At 38.3% G+C, this 20,359-nt stretch overlaps 1 protein-coding gene across 1 annotated transcript in view; it reads right to left on the bottom strand.

Moving 5' to 3' along the window:
• Nucleotides 1–9,663: 9,663 nt before the first annotated feature.
• Nucleotides 9,664–20,359, bottom strand: part of SACK1B (scaffolding CK1 anchoring protein B) — a 59,143-nt gene continuing 48,447 nt past the window's right edge. Inside the window, exons 4-5 of the mRNA XM_087777199.1 lie at nucleotides 20,205–20,329; nucleotides 9,664–18,069 (exon numbers count right to left, since the gene is read on the bottom strand). Of these exons, the coding sequence (XP_087633325.1) occupies nucleotides 15,711–18,069; nucleotides 20,205–20,329 (2,484 nt within the window). The 3' untranslated portion in view covers nucleotides 9,664–15,710. The remainder of the gene's footprint in view (nucleotides 18,070–20,204; nucleotides 20,330–20,359) is intronic.

Here is a 20,359-nt window from a genome sequence, read left to right on the forward strand (position 1 = left end):
CAAGGAAGGTTTGATAGTAACACTCATGCTAAATCTTCCTTCATTAATCTGCATGGTTAATAACTACTTTGTGTCTTTAACCTGTTGCATAGAGCAATGATACCAGAGCTGGGAAGGAAACCTGTTTTCCATCTCTGACTGTTTCTTTGAGATTTAAAGAGTAGATTCCCGTTCAAAACCAAGGACAAAAAGTGAAATCTGTCTAGTAAAATAAGTTTCAAAATTATATTTAATAAGTTATTCCAGTCAATCATGTTTGGCTGTTGTTTATGTTTACACTTTAGTACGTGCACTCTTGTTTGAAAGCCAGTGTTCATTTTGAACTGGATGGGCTGGAATTTCCACTTCCAGAATGACTGAACGCAGCGGTCAAGCTGCTTTGGAAATTTTTTCTAGATCTCTTCAAGTTGAAAAATTCACAGAAATAGCTCACTCTGGAAGGGCAAAATGAAAATGAGAAATGAAATTAAAAAGCTTTCATTTCAGGGCATCGGCATCTCCTTCCAAAAAAATTTCAGCTAAAAATGTCTGACTAGCTATAGTCTGTGCAGTTCATATTCAGTCCAGTTATGATCTCTTTTTCTTTAAGGAGTGATTACATCTTTTTTTTTTTTTCATTACCAGGATGCAAGTTAAGAAGATTCACTTATGCGATGATGTATTGATAAAGATATAGGTGTATGGGAGTAATTTAATGGTACGATAAACAATGAAAACAGACAAATAGTAAATATAGATAAATAAAAGCCAAAAGCAGTTTGATTTTGAGTATTTCTGGTCCTGTATAGCTACTCAGTTCAAAGTGCTTTAGAGAGTGTTATGATCAGAGAGGTGCTTAACACTTTATAAAAATCTTTCTCTTCTGTAGGGTTTCTTACTGGTTGTCTTAAAATGCATCCCCAGACTTTTGCTGCTTCAGTGAACCCTGGGTACAATATGCAGATCTACAACCAAAAGAAATTTGTTACAGGGAAGGAAAAAGAAAGAAAAGTTTCTGCTTTTGAAATAAGCTTCAGACTGATGTCACATTTATCGGTGCTAGCCCAGCTCTTCACAAGGGTGTGTAGCACGTTGTTGTGTAGTCAAGCTTAGCCTCTGGCTTACAGCGGGTATTTCAATTGCTTGTTCAATTAGTGCAGCCACTCCCTCAGCACGGCTCAGCAAAAACCTCCTTGAAACCTTGGGAGCTACTGGCAGAGGCCTGGTGATTAATTTTACATCTTTTCTGGAAACATCAGTGAGGAGACGAGCTGTGGCTTCAAGGGGCTGGAGGTGCTGGGGTCCCTGGGGAGGGTTACCAGCCCTAGTCCCCATGCCATGTCTCCCAGTGAGATGTGTGCATCCAGGCACAGGTCAGACCGCCTCAATGCTCAGCTCTCAGTCTCTTCACCAGTTGTTAACAAGGGTACCTTGAATTTGACCCACCTGGGAGCCATTCCACAGAGGAATCTGCCTCTGTGGCCAGCGAGAGAACACATGGCCGATGAAGGAGTACAGTGAAACCCTTCCTGACTCTGCAGAAGGTGTGTATATCTTCTGCCATCCTTTCTGGGTGGTTTGACCAGGAGCCCCCGTCATCCCGCTCCCTTCCATGGAAAGCACCAGCAGCCTGCCTCCTCCCTACAGCACAACATTTGCTTTGCTCTCAGTGCCATGAGGAGAAGCAGCCACATGGACACCTGGCATTCGTCAGCCCATTTTCCCATCTTGGCAGAAAATTGTGAGGAAAAAAAATCAAACAGCAGAGTGGAATTAATCCTACAAATGTTAAGCAATGTTGCTTAAAAAAGAAACATACAAAGACTTACCCTTTTATTGCCACAGTAGATTTCTTAAAGCAAAATCAAACATGCTAATTTAAGAGCACCATTGAAACTAATATAATGATTGCCGAACAAGTCACGTACAAACCTTCTTAGTTAAAATTTCAAAAAGCCAAAGATATTTATTTGGAGCTGTACTGCTGCAAGTGCTGTAAATTACGTTGACTAATGTTAAAAGAGATTTATACAGCACAGTTGTTCCCATCTTTTTCACAAGCCTGTAAAGTTAGACTCAGCCTATTCAAATAAACCTAGTTGTAAGTTAGAGAAGTAGTTCAGCCAAATGATGAAGCAGGAGAAACTTATTCAGCACTCTGTCCTGAAGGTTATAATGCAAATAACTAAGAAAATTTAAAAATGGATACATTAAGGGGCGATTTAGGATCTCTTACTGGCTAGACGGAAAGGAAATGAGACTGCGGCAGCCAGCTGTGCAATGGACACAGCAGAGGTATGGTGACCTGTCCCTGGCAAGACACAGACAGATAAATGGAAGTGTTCTTTTTCTTTTCTTTTTGCAGTGGAGTTACTATGTACTGGGAAGAGCAAAAAATGGACCAGGAACAAGATCAGCAAAAGTACCAGCTGCACAACACCCATTTTATTCACATTGATCCAAATTTTTTAAGCCTCAAAAGCCAGTCTGGTTTTTGTCTGACTGGGAAGTCACTGGAGATCAGTCAGCTGTCAGTATTACAGTTTTCTGATCACTTAAGTTCTGCTTTTAGTCACGCCTAAGGGGCCTGGATCTTGCTGGCAGAGAGAGAATCATCATCTCTCTCACATCTATGCCTTTGAAGTTTCTCAGTTAAGCTTTCCTCCATTTATTGCACTTGAGGTACCTGGTCCATCTATGCCTGGTCTGTGTGTGTCCCTGGTTGATGCAGAAGGTTCACACAAAGCTGAGGGGGAACCAGTAGCTCCTCAAAATTACCCCTGTAGAAGCACCACTGTTGAAGCTGAGCCATCAGGTAGCAAAACAGATAAGGACAAAAAAAGAGGTGCCTGTTGACTGAGGCATTTATTCAGGGGAATAAGGAAGCCTGCCTTTTGGTCATTGCATCCAGCTCTGCTTCTTTATTTTAGCTTAGAGGGCAAATGGAAGATACAAAAATGCAGTTGCATGGCTTGTTGAGAAATCAGGTCTTAGCTGGCTACATAAGAAACCCATGGAAGAACTGCTGAATCTTAATCTCTCAAGTGCTAGTCCAGTCCTTCATTTAAAAATATTGCCCATCCTGAAAATCAGGACTTGGAACTGCCCTCTCTTTAGTGTAAATCAGCATGGAAATTGCCTCAGTGTTATTTAGATGTAGCAGCTGTAGGCTCTAGTATTAGCTGGAAGTAATGAATACATTATTAACTGTGTTTTACAGCAAGCAGGACCCATTCATTCACACTACTTTTATTGTATGATTCATCTGTAGTTTTTCATCTATACAGGGAATATACATCATGTACATGAAAAAAAAACAACCAAAAAAAGTACTTGAAAAAGTCTGTCATCAGGTTCCTCTTTTCTATACCCTTTCTTCTGATGATCATCCTTTTATGCCTGCATCATCATCATACTGAAAGCAAATTAATTATATGTTTCCTAACTATCATTTCATATAATTGATTAATAGCTAAAGTAAACCTCAAAGAATGCTCTGTTCTTGATTTTGGAGGTCAGTAAGGAACCATCTTCAAAACCAGGGCTGTTCATTAATATGCCCTTTATTCTGAGGCATTCTAGTACCTTGTCAGGTCAAACACATAAATATTAAATATTTTTTAAAATTTAATATTATAAATGTTATCTATATACAAATGTAATCAGTTATCATATGAAGACTGCTATCAAACCAATACATTGGTACCGAACCTCAGAAACTGTGGATGGCTTAAATGCCAGTTTTGTCATCTCTTCTGTGGTCGTGTCTATACTTTTGCCAACACAAAAGAATGGAGATACCTGCGCAGGCTTTGAACTATGGCACTTCAGGTACTTTAGTAATCTCATTATAACTGCAAAGTGGGCTGTTGCTTGAACATTTCTCTGGAGTATCATTATGCAGTGACGTTGTTGCTATGCTGTACCCATAAATGCATGGGTAGTAGTGTGGGTAGGAAAGGAATTTCTTTCGGGAAGTAAGGAAAAAACTGAAACCCAGTTTTTTATCATCATTGCTTGTGTGAAATTTTCATTTAGTGTTCATTTCAGGAATACTGCGGACCAGACTTGCTTGAGACTTCTCAGAAGTGTTTGCAGGAGTAGAGCTATTAACTCACTGTACTGATAAGGTCAGATTCCTGTTTCTTATGGTTTTATGTAATTTTGTGTTTTCCACTGGAGAAGTGACAAAGCACACCGCTGGTCCCTTCTCCTGCCTCCTCAGTGCTTCTCCGTGCCACAACAGTCTGCTCCCACCTGAAAAGGGACTTCAGAAATATTGAGGGGGGAGAGACTTTTTTGCTTTTTCCCTTTTTGTGATATTCAGGAAGATGTTTCAGTTTCACAAACTGCCCACCTGCCAGTAACAGAAATCTCTGAGACCCGGAGTGGTCATTCATCAACATCAAGAGAAAAGATTTTGGAACTGGATTTTCTAACTATTTAACCTGACAATGCATGAGCCAGAACAGGAGGCAGGTCTTCTGCCTCTAGATTTGAGCTCTACACTTGAAATAAATAAACAGAAACAATTATAGGGAGGATAGGGGATACCTACAGAGTGGTTGGACAAGAGTTCATCCAGTTGCTGGGAAGCTTTAAAAACACCAGGTGAGGGTCCCCCTCTGCTGTGCACCGAGCACCCTGAGCACTGTGCCGGCACAGCCTCTGCCTCACCTTGGTCATGCTCACCATGGGCAAAATCAGCTCTCTGCTCATGTAAATAACAGAGGGTTGTAGCTTTTGTAATTTTCTGAGATTTGTGTTTAAAGACTAAAGATGCAGGTAAGCATGGTGCTCTGTGTGAAATGCTAGCTAAGTTGTCACCTTATTTTTCTTTGTCACTTCAAAGTGCTGCAAATTTGGCTTGCTGCTAGCAGGGAATATGCCCATGTATGTTTTGGGTGCCTCGGGCAGATGGAGGGACTAATATCTCTTTTCTCTTCTCTGATTCTTTTTCCCATTTAATTAAGAGATTTATAGGCATGTTTTAAAGTATTATGGGAAATGCTTTGACCCACATTTCCTCTCACATTAAAACAATTTCTAAAGAGTTCAAGGGCATAATGGTTCTTGCTTCTCAAGTAAGAGGAAAAAAGTATTCAATTACTCGTGAAAGAACACACTAAAATATACGTCACGGTGTACTTTTTGAAACTTGAGGTAGCTAAAGTTTGCAAGGTCATGTCTTCTGTGTTTCCTATAATTTTGGAACCCAAGGCAGTCGTGGTAATGAAGGGAGTTATTTAAAATTCAAAAGAAGAGGATTTATTAATTAATAAAAGGTGTTTGGTCTTGGGGAAGGAAAAATTAAGATTTATTTAGAAAAAGAGAAACCAATACATTATTCCTGCTCTTATATATATATATATTTATATATTTTTATTTATTTATATTTATTTATTATTCAGACTTTCTAAGACTTGCTGTCTAAAGATGCCTATACATTCCTGACGTTCTTCTGAAAATAAACTCTCCAAGTTGCCCAAGTGACCAAAATTCAGTATGTTATTCCCTAGAAAGATACCCCGTCTGAAGCGCAGACTCAGGTGTGAACCCTGGGACTCTCATTATGTGACTGAAGGCATGCTTTCCAAAATCACACAAGTAATTTGTAGGCTTTACAGATTTGAAAAGTATTTATCTCTCTCCCTTAAAAGTCAGTAAGAGTTAAGCACAGTGAGTCTTTTTAAGATATGCTTGTCTGCGAAATACAAGGAGTAAGTCCAGGTAAGTGCTTAACCCCCCCCTAAAAAAACCCAAACCCCCCCAAAACGATCATGGGACTTCAATTTCCAAATCCCTGCCATGATTTTTAACATTTTGCTTCAAAACAGAGCATGAGAGATTTATAATACCTGCTGCTGTTTACTTCTTTCTGTTGCTAGTAGATCAGTAAAAGCAGGTGTGTGTCAGACCTTATGCAAGTGTATATCCAAGTGTAATGCTCACTCTTTTTGATGAGGTTTAATAGTGCTTGCTCAAGGAAATGCAAATTAAGTAAATGTTGATTGAATTCAGACTGTCAACTATCATCAACTTCATTTACTATTAATCTCTCAAGGTCATGAGATTAACATTGTTATAAATAAGTGATCTGAAAATAATTCAAACAAATTATTGGCTTGTGAACTGAATAAAATATGGCCTGTTAACCTAAAGATTATAGACTGTAAATTTTTATCTACTGAGAAAGTAATCTCTTTTGAATTGTAGATTATTGTTGAATACAGTTGATGTCTTTAGAGCTGATCAAGCTAGGAAATAAGCATGTGTGTTTATGTATATACGTGTATGTATATAAACTTCAAAATATTAGCTCTGTCAAGTGACGCTCCTCAGGAAAAATATATTTAAGCATAGATTATGTTTTAAAAATCCCAGAGAGGGGTCAACGAAATAATGCAATAAACGGGGGATTAAAGACAAGTCTGTGAAAAGTGGGTTTGAAGAGGTGCAACTTGAGCCCACAGGTTTTCAGCAGAGAGCTAAAACCAGTATGTAGTGCACAAGCGCCAGCAGAAGAAAAAGTATGAACACGTATGAGACACAAAGGTGCCCTTTGGTTTACTTGTCATTTTCCTTGCTTTTTGCTCTCTGGCCACGTCTGTGGGATGGGTGGGGAAAAAAGGACAAAAATGCCCCAGGCAAAACTTTCATTCTGTTTATAACCTCCTAAAGGTTCTATATGTTATTTTTTGGGCAGTTTTATTGCTTTAAGTCTGCATACTGTATGACAAAACCGCAAGGAAATTAAGTTTAAAAAAAGCTAGTTTGTGGAGCATTCATTCTTGAAATCTGCAGAGGGAGGCACACTTCTCTCGCAGCTTATGGCTTCCCAGCAAGTGAGAAGGACACTCTCTTAGATCCATGATCCTGTCTCTGCCTGGTCATTTGAAGCATCAAAGGACGATGGCATGGTCCCTTGGACAATGGCAGACTCCGCTGTGAGTTACTTGGCTGAAAAGAGATTGTGTACAGTGACATTTCTCCAGAATATTCCCACCGCCACTAAGAATTTGCAGGGCAGGGACCATCTGAGCCAGAGATGGGTGTCAGTGGAATAACTAAAAACAGCAATATACTTATTTAGGAGTCAAGTAAACAGTGACAGATGTTGCCCTCCTAAAAGCTTATGTGGGGTGTGAGAACATAATCTGCTAACAAACAGGTTTCTGATCTTCCCAGATCTTTTTTCCTCTAGCTCCTTGTGTGTTCTTCCCAACGCCCTTGCCCTGCTCAGAAGAGGAGGAACAGAGGATAGGAATCTTGAGGTGTTCATAACAACTCTACAGCACTTCTCTGGCTGACAGGCTTATCAGTGTGAGAATAAGTATATGGCAACCATCTGCTTCCCTATGGCTTATATTGATCTCTATAACGCTTTTAATTAGAGAAAACATCATGAGGAGTTTCCAAAAGCACCCTGACCCCTAGCCCTGGCTTTCTCATTGACTTGTCCACTTAAAGACCAAGTCCTCAGCTTCACTTGGATGCAGGCATCCACGGGCTTCAACTGTACCAAACTGTAAGAGTTAACTGTCTGTCCCACCTTGGAAAGCACTGAGATATTTTTATTTTGAGGAGCAAGTCAAATATAAAAATTGAGAAGACCATGGCTGATGGGTTTGAAACTGGCCATTGCATGCAAAGAGTAATGGTTAATCTTTTTTAAGTGTTGACTATGTACTGACATTTATCATTATATAGTGCCCCAAGTACCACTAGTCATTGCTTTGAGATAAAAAATAGCTGGGTGTCTCAATACAGTGTGAAAGTTGGTCATTTTTGAGCTACATAGGGAAAAGCTGTTTATTATATACAAAGATCTGCAATATCAAGAGTGACAATTTTACAGGCACTTAACAGAAGCAAGATTTTCGGCTAGTATGTGCTTGTATCAAACAAGACCCAGTTTACACACCTGGAAATGGATGCTCCAAGTCATGCATATTATTGGTAAATTCAAGGCAGTGGAACTGGACGGAGGTAAAATGAGGATACACTCATGTCTGCACCCACAGCTGCTTTGGTGTGCAGAATGAGGAATTCCTTGAGATGCAAGTAATTCTGCCATAATTCACCCTAATTATTCTAGTTTTCAACAGTGTTTTGTCAAAAATTGGCACATTTTAACTTTCAGTAATGAATGGCATGCAAGTACTTTCCTGTCAGAAATCCCCAACTCATACAGCCATCAGTCTTGTCTTCATTTGGCTATAGGCGTAGCTTCCTACTCAATCCAGTTGATACATCCACAAAATTTCCCTGCTGATTGCAGGGGGATTGGACTAGATGACCTTTAAAGGTCCCTTCCAACCCAAATTATTCTGTAATTCTATGATTCTATGAAAATTATAGGGTTTGATTTCTTTTTGGTATTTACCTAGTGATGCTGAAATGCTGCAGCCAGAGTTGCTGGCAGGGTAAGTTTAGGTTGGACCTAAGTGAGGAAAACAGGAAGGAAAGAAGAGATGGGAATTATAATGACTTCTTGTGTGTGGGAACTGAGAAAAGGCTTGAGCTCAATTAACCGAGATGAATTTTACTTATATTACTATGTAAGTAGAAGTTCCTGTACAAGTAGGAGCCTTGGTATTATGCATACAGGTACATGTATGTGTGCCTGCATACATACCGCCACAACCCCAACCATCAGAGTTTTCATGTGTGGTAACTGAGTGACCGCCTCACTGTTTAATAATCTTTGTCTTTTTAACTTTTCACTTCCTCTCTTCCTCTTCATTTCCTTCATCCATTTAGTCTAAATATAGACTGTAAGCAGTTCAGAAAGGCTACTGTGTTTCCTACTGGTTTTTCAAAGGCACCGAGCAAATATGCAGGATTCAAAATCAATTTCTCATTAGGCATTCAGTAGTAGCATGCACTCATGCATGGCATTGTCTGAGGCTAATTCTCTCAAGCAATGTGATGGATGTGATTTTTTCCCAATAGCATTTACAAGGCAAGAGGTAGGCAAACAGATTTCTGAAGGCTGTTTCATGTAAATAGGAAAGAGGAAATTAAGGTGGAGATAGAAGGAGGACACAGAGAAGATTACTGAACCTGACATCGCTAGCAAGGCAGAATTAACAGGAAGGCAAACAAATCCGAAATGTCAGCTCAACGAAGTGATACGAGGCTCTGAAAGTAAACACGGGATGCTAACACAGTTGACCTTACCCTGTTTAATTCTTCATCCAGCTTATTGCTACCTATATTTTATTCCAGAAATTTTACATTAAAGTGATGTTGGCTTCAGTCTTTTCTCTGTTGTTTGGGTGGACTCTTGGTCCTGTAGAAGTTGCAGCAGTTCTGCAAACAGTGACGCTGCCACAAAGCAGCTTTGAGATCTCAATTTACAACATTTCACTCCACATTTCTGATGTCAGCATTTTTTAAAAAGATGTTCTAAATTTTGAAATGAAAAATGTTAATAACAGTATAAGCCAGTGAAATCCAGAACACAGGAACAAGCTGAGCTTGAAAGGAAACATTTTATTTGGTAAAAAATAAAAGTAATAAATTATTTCAAGACAATTTTTGGTTTGTATCTGTACATACACAGTATATCCATAACATGGCTGCTATGTAATCCAGGAATTCCATCTGAGAAAAAGGATTTACATATCAAATAACAATTTTAAATGAAACCAGCAGTCTTCTACATCTGTCAGTATTGAAACCAACCTGATGGAATTCCTTCTTTTTCCCCCCAGAAATTACCCAGTAGTACCTATTCTGGGTTTTGTGTGTTTGTAGCCCTCCTCATGCTTGTTCTGCATCATCTAGATCAGTGTTTCTCAGCTTTTTTTGATCAAAGAGCACCTGATTATTATTGTTTTTCCCTGCAGCATTGGTGTACCAGCTTTCATTTTCAACTGGTAAAAAGTACATTATGAATGTTCACTTACGACTTTATCATCTGATTTTACTTGCTTCCTTTGTTGTATGTGGAAATATGTGCAAATGCTTTTCTGTTTTGTCTGGTTGCATTTTTTCAGTCACTTGAATTCACTTCCATGTCACCTTTTGAAATCTTATGGATCACCAGGGATCCACACAGACCCTGTACTAAGGAAGATTGATCTAAACCCCGAAACCAGAATAACGATATTTTAACACCAGCATATGTGACATTTGGAAGAAACATTCCAGACATGATGTCGAAACATGGTGTTGCCATAAGTCAAAATTAGACATGGCTGAAAAAAAAGAATGAAACCATGTATTCAACAGTCTTCCAAAATACGTCAGCTGGGACTACACTGCGATTTTTTACACCAAAATCTAACACACACGTATGCCTGGTGTTATGCTTTATCCTGGGACTGCCTAGTTTAAAAAGCTAAGTGTGTGTTTAATGCCTTGTTGGATTGGTTCTTCAGAGTATTATTCAAGGGCCTGGGAAGCTGTAGACAATCAGTCTGAATTTTGAGCATGTTGATTGCTAAATGAGGCAAGAACAAACAATGTACAACAGACATGTAAGAGTCCTGTGTTTGAATGCTAATAAATGAATTGCATTCATTTCTCAAACACAATAAAATATTGCCACTGGTGCCTAGTCTTTAGTACATTTCTATTTCAACTGTCATAAATTTTGTCTCCTTTGGAGAGAAAAGAAGCATTTTTTTCTCCCAGCTGTATTTACATATGGAAGCAACAGTATCAAAATAAACATGTTTCATGGACCTCTTATCAGAAGTGATTATTTTTCCCCCCAACTATCTTTTGCACTTATCTGTGGATTTTTAGTTAGCGTAACATACGTGATGGGAGAAAGATGCACAGTCTTCACAGCACCTCGTTCTGAAGAGATGTGCAGTCATTTGTAGTAAATGACATTCTCTTCCAGAAATATGCAAAGATATTTTCAAGATATACAAAGATTGATTTGGGAATCCAGCACCCTATATCCCCCTGGTTTTTCAGAAATAGGACTTGACCACTTTTTAAAGTGTTACATATATGAAAATTGCTTTTAAATACTGACTTGGGGGGAGGGGGAGGAACATTATAAGCAAGAAGGAGGTTAAGGGGATCAAAACTTAACTAGTCAACATCACTAAAGTAGAAATCTGCACTACTAGCTTTGCTTAACAGCAAAGCCGCTCTGTTCTGAGCTGTCCAGTAACAAATGTTTTCTTCCGCCTTGTTTCTCAATACAGAAAACAGTTCTCAGAACATGCAACATGTCTTTGGCATCACGTCAAAATGTGAAAAATGGAGACCTAACTATAAGTCTTAGTTTTGAGTTGAAAACGATGAAAAATTTCAGACCCTATAGAAAGGTACCGAGACATCTGTAAGCACCTGTATGAAATAAAGAATGAAATGGCAAGACAGCCTTTTCAGCATTGCAGTCTCCTCTCTTGTCACCGGGGTGCTAATGGAATATGTACTCATGCAAGTGAAGAGAAAATTGGAGTAATATGTCTCAATTACCTGTGAACTACTGCAGCTTTATGTTGCTCTAACTCTCCTGACTTAAATGAAAACGAACTAAAAAAAACCCCAAATACTGTACTGTGCAGTACAATATTGATATGGGGAATAAATTACAATAAGTACCACAGTAACCTTACTGATCTCTCTGCATTACACAGTTGCAAAGCTACTTGTTGGTTGTACAGCTTATCCCACATCATACTACAAATGAAAAAATACATATTTATCATACAGCTTAGTGGAGCCATTTTAAATTTTATTTTTACATTGTCTTGCAACAGATTTTGTTTTTTTCTTGACTTCTTTTATAAACCACAGTATTTTCTAATACATTTCAGAAAACTGAAAAATGATAAAACAATTTTTTCTCCAAATGCTAATTTTTCACCTATCAATGCACAAACATCTATTGCCTGATAATCTTTCTGTTTCTCTCAAGGTTTATAACAAATTCTAATACCCTCATGTATTAGACAGTTGGAAATTTAGTTTTTCTTAATTTTTAACCTTTCTTTACATCTAGTTCATGTTTGTTAGCATGAATAAAGAGTGCAGTGCAAGCTCATTAGTAACAGAACAACCAACATTTTGTAATCTGAGAGGCGGTAAAAGCCGTTTATTACGAGGCTGGAGAAATGAAGCAATTTATTTACTGGGTATTATGACCGCATGTAGGGGTGGTTTATTTATGACGTGAATTGAATGGGCACTGTATGCAGAGCCTGTATCTCCCGGCCGAACTGCTCTCCACTGCCGATGGTACTCCCAAGGGCCACGCTCAGCATTGCATAACTCTGATCAGCTTTTGCACAGCCACCCTCCTACATCTATTATGGTGCTAATGGAGTTTTATTTAATGTGGAAATGACATGTCATTTTTTGTGGGTTTCACAACTCCCAAGCCATTTGGGCAGATGACCATCATGCACGGCAACAGCTATTACTTCACAGCCTTACAAAACTGGGAGTGCATTGGGTGTGTGCGGGGTGTAACAAACTTGCAATGTGCAGAGCACATTTAGGGCACATTGAACAACATGCATCTCCTTGGAAAAGCAGAAACATCAATACAAGCTTTGGGAAAAAGGAGGTTCAAAAATATAAACTCTATTTTTCCCTCTAAAAATGTGCATCTCCCTTTTCTGTGCTGATGCAAAGAGCAGGTATCTTTTTTTCATATTTTTCCTTTCTATTTTGTGAAACAGCCAGGTTCCCCCACAGACACGAGGCAAATCAGACAGGACTGGGTGAGCATTGTTTTCCCACCTTTAACAACCAATTCTGGAAAGAATAAAATAACAATTGGTCCTTGCACCACGTGTGGAGCTCCCCAGTGTGCTCCTCCACCTTCAAAGCCCTAGCTGCAGGCAAGGCATGGGGCTGCTGTTCCCATGGCATCAGAGCCTCGCGCTCCCCAAGCAGCGTTCGGTCTTGTAACATTTCTAAAACAGTGGTGTGAGTACATTAAGTGTCTGATCCTACTTCCACTGAGGTCTGTGGTGGTCTTTCACATTCATTTCAATTAATCTTGGATCAGGCCTTAATGTAGCACCATTCCTATGCAGGGTGTCTGAGGAGAGATCTGAAAATGAAAGAAAAGCTAGTTCTACTGTGATTTTTTTTTTTTGCATTATTAAGTCTATGAGCAGGCTCTTCACTGAAGGCTCTTAATCTTCTCTGTAGGCACAAAAATAGTAGTATATATCTATAAACATAGATGAATTGGTAAATTAAAATATCTGCCTTCTCAGGACTCTGTAATTAGCAATCTACTTTGAAAAATACAGTAAAGTATTTCCAAACTCTATCAAAATAGATTTCCCCAAATTTACTACAAAATGGAAAGCACTGTCACTTCAAAACTTGCCCCAAGACCTTTGTTCTCCCTCTGTCATTTCCTTCCCAAATATAGTACTGCCTTCAAGTGTATGTCAGAGCTTATGAGAGTACAAGGGAAAAACTAAAGATCCTCCTAAAAACTACCCACACCCTTTTTAGCACCACCTGCATCTTAGTTAAGTTCCTTTGCTGCACTGTTAATTCAGGCACCATCCTGAATAACTGTCTGCCCTGCTAAAAATATTAAGAGTTATAAGAAGTACAGTATTGCATTGCTGTTGGCTGCGTAGCTGTGGAAGTGTGTTGTGCCTATATTGTAAATATGCCTGGAGCACCAAGGAGACACTCCTTGCCTTGAGTATGAAAATGCTACCTCTGTCAGGACAGAGTATTTCAGTATAAACGTTCACTTGGGAAAAATACCAACTATAGTGTTTCAGCGAAGAGTGAACAAAGCAAGCAGTGTTCATCAAGAAATTCGTAAAATCTCTTCCATGGTCACAGGTAAAGGGGAGACATAAACTTTCAGCAGATGACTGAGATGCAAGACTTCACCACTCTCATAAATAAATACCATCCCCACAGTGAAACAGTTATTGCTATGATGCACCAACTTAATAAGGTTGCCTGAGAAACAGTTTGCACAAAAAGCTGACACTGCTTCACTGACAATGACAATAACTATGGTGAGCTCACAGGAGCCACAGCAGATTCTCGGTGAGAAGCAGATTTCCATATATAAAATATCTTCCCAGGGCCACAGGTAGAACAGACAAATGAACTTGATCTAGCTGGTGCATGAAATGCCTTTTTGGTGTTTCTTTCTAAAGAATAAAGCCAAGACCTTCCTAGTGGGACTCCTCCATAGAATGCTGTAGGACCTTTCAGATCTAAGAGTGAAGTGGTCTCCTAAAACATGCTCCTGAAACATGAAGACCCTGTATAAGGATTATAAGCTTTCAGCAATGAATTTCCCCAAATTTTTGAATTTGGAACAAACCTGTTGTAGAGCATCTTGCAGCTAAATGGTTATGGCATTCTCCTAAGAGACACGCTCTGCATCCAGGAGGGTGTGAGCCAGCTGGATGTTCTGGCTGCACACTGCAGATGAGAAGTGGATGCCATGCTGCTGCTCAAACACCCTGCCTGTGTTTCTTGTAAGCATAGGCATTTAATATCAGGAAATTTTTTTACGACCGAGAGGCTTGGATGAACAAAAATGTGTCCCTTAGACTGCAGTTAGGTGCCTAAATACCTTCATTAAGGTTAAACACTTGCTACTATCACCCTTCACTGATACTTTCTTTGGCTTAGGAGAGGTGCCTTATTGTTTGATGTGGTGACTTTTATGAATCTCATTTTTAGATGCCCAATTACTCTTGGCTTTGTAATATTCATCCTGACATAAGGCAGCATTGCAGGGTTAAGCTTGCAATCTCCCTCGTATGCCTAGTCTAAGCACTTGCAACCTTATTTAAAAGAAAAGAAGTTATTAAAGCCAGTGTTGCAAATATATCTGGCAACATCTAAAACATACTGTCGCATGTGAAACTCAAAAACTTACCTGAGAAATGGAAGTCCACGGACAATTTTTTTTTTGAAACACCAAATAGAAAAATGTAACAAAAAGCTATTTTTAGAGTACATTACAGAATACTGGCATATTATACAAATGTAGTTAACCCACTGAAATTTGAACTAGTTGTAAGTTATTTTCAAGGCTATTTATTTTATAAATAGCTTTTTAAACGTTCATCCTACATTCACACTAGTTTAACCATGTAAACAAGTCCGTGAAAGCTCAGATTAAGGTCACTTTAAGATCTGTGTGCCAAATACTTCAGAAAAATATCATATTACATGGAAAATTCAATAAAGTAAGATAGATCCATCTGCTGCCCAAACAGTTCAATAGATGCTATGGGGTAAATTATTAACAAGATGAAGCCTAAAAGAGGTTTTCAAAAATTAAAGATAAGTAACATGCTATGCATTAACATTTCTGTTTATCATTTGAAAGTGTACATAATTGCTAAAAAAATGCAAGCCACTATTCCTAGTGCTATCCTATTTTTAAAGGGCAAATCTTTGGAAACAGTATTATTTGAAGTTTAAAAACATCCTCCATCTTTTTTTCCCCACACTTAATCTTACAATATGCTAGTACATACCTTCTTCACAAGGAAAATGTATAAAATTAATCTTACAATATAAACATTATAAACAACCCTTGAGACATCTTCTGGACACAGAATTTCTGTAAAGACTTAAGTATAACAATTCTAGGATAATTATGTAAAAATATGTACATTCATTCCAATGTCCTAGACCCAAGAAGAAACCCAAGTAAGCTCTACAAAAGTTGCCTGTCAGTCTTGTCCAGTTAAGATTACATCCAGCTTTGCTACTCTTGTTGTATTTCAACATAATCAACAAAAGTTTTACTTGCTTTTGTGTAGGAAGTTCCCAAACTTTTGCATAAATCCTCTCAGCTTGTTATCATTAGGCTGCAACGGATGGTAAGTAGTTGAGTTGTAGCTGACCATGTGATTACTCCTGCCGTAATTATTCCCTAAGGTCTTACTTTTGATATCTGAGAAATGCGAACTGCTGTTGGGTGCATTTCCTGCAGGTTGGCTAGCATTTTCCATCTTGCAGAATGGCTCAAAGCGGCTATAAACACGCCTTTCACTCAAACGAGATCTTAGCTCCTCCTGGCGTTTTGAGCTTGCCAGCTGTGGTGTCATTGAACTTGCTCTTTGAAGAGCAGAAACAGGGCCACTTTCGGGAGTAGTATTTGTGGTGATTTCCTTTGCATCTTGATACTGAATCTGTTCTGTATTAAATCTTGGGGTAGATGCATCTCCTGCAGTTTCTATGAACTTACTTTCAAGGGGGCATAAGAGAGGACACTTTTTATTGCCTTCATCAGATGGAGGTTTTTGAGGTTTTGGTGACTTTGGAGACTTTGGAGACTTTGTTGGGCTTCCAGTGACATCTTCTTTACTTCTGTTCAAGCTTCCTTGAGAATTTGATGATGTGTTTCTCTTTCTCCTTGGGGAAGAATCTGTCTTATTCTCAGATATCTTTGGTTTTTGATTCTCTTCTTCAGAAACCAACGTGTCAGAACTACTACACATTCTGTAAAAGGAAGGACCTTTGTTTTTTGACAAGTTTTCCTTCTTGTCTGGTGTGAGATTAAGAAGTGACCGCAATTTCTGGGATCCTTTCTTTAGAAAACTTGGGGAATTCTTACTTTCTTTCTTTGATGTGCAATCCTTACAAGACTCCTCTTTGCTAGCTTCAGTGAGAACAGCCATAGAGATTGCCTTGCTAGCAGTTGGGCTCTTTAGCTCTCCTTTGAGATTCTTTTCCTCCTGTGGCAGGTGGTTGGTCATGCTGTGCAAACTTTTAGAGCTCTTCAGCGTGTCTTCTGGAAGTTTTGTACTAACTGGCTGCTTAAGTCTATGCCTAATCAATGTACTGTAAACGTAACTGGATGCCTGTTTGTTGGCACCAGGGTCTAATATGGACTTTGAATTAAACATGGGAAAACTTCTCCTTTTTAGCATATTTTCATTTTCAAGGTTCTTTAAATTTTCTGCATGTTTGTCTGCACACAGTGTTGTGTACAAGTAGAGAGATGAGTCACCCATTGCATCTGAATGTACGCTAGGTTTTGTGTTGTCTGCAATATGAATTCTGTGGTTTTTTCGTGCATCTGATTTAACTGGGACGTTTGTGTTAAGCTCCTCTAAAATATTTTCTGTTCCATTTTCCACACTTGGAGCATGATTAGATGTCCCTTTAGGTGTTGCACTTCCCTCTGACCCAATTATAGTTGAATTTGAAGAACTTGCACAGCTGCTTACTTCCTGCTGTTCAGGTAAAGTTGGCTGGAACACCAACGATGATCGTAAGCGAGAATGAGAATATAGTGCATGAGCTTTAATATTTTCAGCTGTGTCATAGCTGTCATATCTGTCACCCAAGGCAGACCCATTAGACTCTACTGGATAATCCGATTGATCATTCAAATATGACTTAATTCGCCAGTTACGTAGGAATGATTTCGTTGTGTGTTCGAGGGTCGGCATCCTTTGCTGCAGATGGCGGATATGATTATCTGTCCCATTAAAAGACCTCCGTACAATTGAATTTCTTTCTGCAAGATTTATCTTTGGTCGTGAAAACTGATTGGCAAAACTTTGCTGGGGTGTATTGTAGTTATTTGCGTATCCTCCTCGTAATGAAGAAACAATACTAAGGCTATCAGATGGCATTTTCCAAGTATTTGATGGATTGTTGGCTCTATTAATAGCTCTGTTGAGCAATAGGTAAGGTGTCCTTTCTGGCTTCTCCCCAGCATAACTATGTCTCTTCCAGTGCTCATTTTTTTCACTAGGTTGATACTGCTGGATTGGATTTTGCATATTAAAACCTGGATGAAATGGTTGTTTATTATAGGCTTGATTTCTCAAGACATATTTATCTATTTCATTTACTGCATATCTTCCATGAGTTTTCCAACAAATAGGATCTATCTTATGAACCTTGTCCTGCCTACCAAAGAGGTTTCTTTGGCTAGAAACTGAAGCCAAGGAAGACACTGAGTGTTGGTATGTATCATTGTCCCAGAGTGTCCTGCGACTGTTTACCCGCACTAATTCTGGGGCAAATGAACTAGGAACAGAAGAACGAGCATACAGTGTCCTGAACTCTTCATCAAAGGATTCAACCAGCTGTCCTGTGATAACTTGCACCATACTGAGGTTGGTTTTTTCAAATGACCACATAAAGCTGAAAGAAGAACAAATGACCATTAGAAACAGTTCTTTTGAACTAAAGTATTACACTGGTCCTTCTTGATAAGAAAGCTTTCATACAAACCTGGGTTTTGTACAAATCTTTCTAAATAAATAAATAAATAAATAAATAAATAAATAAGTAAATAAATTGTCTGTATGATTCATGGAATTTGGATTTGGAAGGTCTAATCTAATACCAGTCGAACTCAGCTGGAGACTTTCCACTGCTTTCAGTGGGAGCAGGAATGAGTCTATAACTACTTAATTGCCCTTATAAAAAGTGGATATTGCAAAAAAGTATTCACAAATGTAGAACAGTGGAATACAAATACCTAATGGAGCAAAATTACCTCTACAAAGGCTAAGCCAGGATTGACTAGACCCACTGTATTTACTCCTGAGTCAGAGAATGTTAATGTGTAGTTATGTTGTGAAAAAAACACATTTGAAATAATATGCAGAACTGCTTTAACAGTTCTAAATGTACTTCACTCTAAACACATTTTCAAAAAGATGCACCTCAGAATTGTTCAAAAATTTACATTTTCTACTATGCACACCAGATTGGATATGAGCATTTCTTTTAATTGCAATGATGACATTCTGATTAAGGAAATTTTCCTCTTTTCTGTTGTACTTAGAAAGGCTGAACACATGCTCAAAGCTAAGTAGCTATAGCTACTTTACAGCTACAAAATGAAATAAAATACATTAACATGTACATTAAGGGTGTTTCAACAAGCCTAATATCATGGTGTCAAAAGCATGCAATTTGTAGATTACAGCAAAGAAAAAATTTGTTTTGCTATCCTATTTTCATGAAAAAAAGTGAAAAAAAAATTAAATCAATGAACTTGTTTTATTTGCATTTGTTTTCTGGATGTTAGAAAACAGGTTTGTTGTATTCACGTAAATAGGTTGCTGATTTAATTTTATTTGTTTTGTTAGTTTTGTATTTTTCAGGAAATAATAGTGTGCTGAAATCAAATCATGCTGCATAAGTCTTTTCTATTCATTTTCACAATTAAGAATAATAAATTTTGTAATATTTGGAAAAAAAATTAAACTTTAAATTGAGTTCAGAGAGCAAGAATTCAGAAAGACTCATCAAGCTTAATTTCTACAGCAATTGATGATTCCAGCCCCTGTGGTGCTAGGTCTTAAAGCAGTGTTATTTTTCAAAATGAAATGAGAAAAACTATCACATTCTCACAGACTCTAACACTGTGTGTAGATGTCAAAGTAGGCAGACTCTCCCTGGACTCTCTTACACTGATTCATTCTTCAACATGTCACTTACCTCACTACCATTTATACACATCAGTCTGAATTTGGGGCTGGCCAAGTCTCTGAGGAAATAAAAAGCCAGATTTTTGAAAGCTTACAGTGGTGGAAATCTGTGAAAGTCAGCGGTTGCAGATCTGGCACCCAGGCACTACGCTGGCAGAAGCTAATTCAGTAGGCCAAAGGAGAGAAGTGTAGCATGAAAAGAAGGAAAACACTTAATGTGTCACATAAGACTGTCCCTGCTTTAACTTTGTTTTTTTCCAGCTCTGTAAAGCTGTAAGTTATTCCAGCCTATGCTTTGTACACATACATTGGAAATAAAATGGAAAGTAGAATAAAGAAACTTAGCCAAATATGAGGAGAGACTATGTCAGCTTAACTTGGGCATTTCTGAATTTGACCATGATACACTACAGAGTGCCACAGGACAGGTCTATAATGTTAGCTTTAAAAGATTATTATGAGGAGGAACTACCCAAGACAGCTTATGAAATAATTTTGGCAGCCTTTTCTGGAGTGAATGTTAAACAAAAATAATTCAGACAATATAAGACAAATCAGGATTTTTCTCTCTTTTTAGCAAGTCTCCAGCTGTAGCTAAAGCTATATCCTTTATTTCTTATTTGGGAAAAACTAACAGAGGATCTCAAAATTTGGTTCCTTGTTAGGCTAGCTAGCAATAAGTATCTATGATAATTTGTTAAATTACAGAAAAGATAATCAAATTTTCCCATGGAGTTCCCTGGGAGAATTTTCAGAAATAGAAAAAAACCCAAATTTGTAATAGGAGAATTACTGAGATGACAGGTTTTCTACGGACACCTCAGTGACTGATCTTACCTGTAAGAACCATATATGACTTTCTTACAGTCAACAAGAATAAATTTTTGTTCCATTTTTCCATGGAATTTTGCTCCTGTTTTAGAATAGTAATCTTGTCCTTTTACTGTCCGCACCCTCATGTTCTGAAAAAGAATTGAAATATTTCAGTTGGT

Source organism: Nipponia nippon, unplaced genomic scaffold (assembly GCF_047370975.1).
Source record: "Nipponia nippon isolate SJK-2023a ecotype South Korea unplaced genomic scaffold, ASM4737097v1 scaffold_4, whole genome shotgun sequence".
Lineage (NCBI taxonomy): Eukaryota > Metazoa > Chordata > Aves > Pelecaniformes > Threskiornithidae > Nipponia > Nipponia nippon.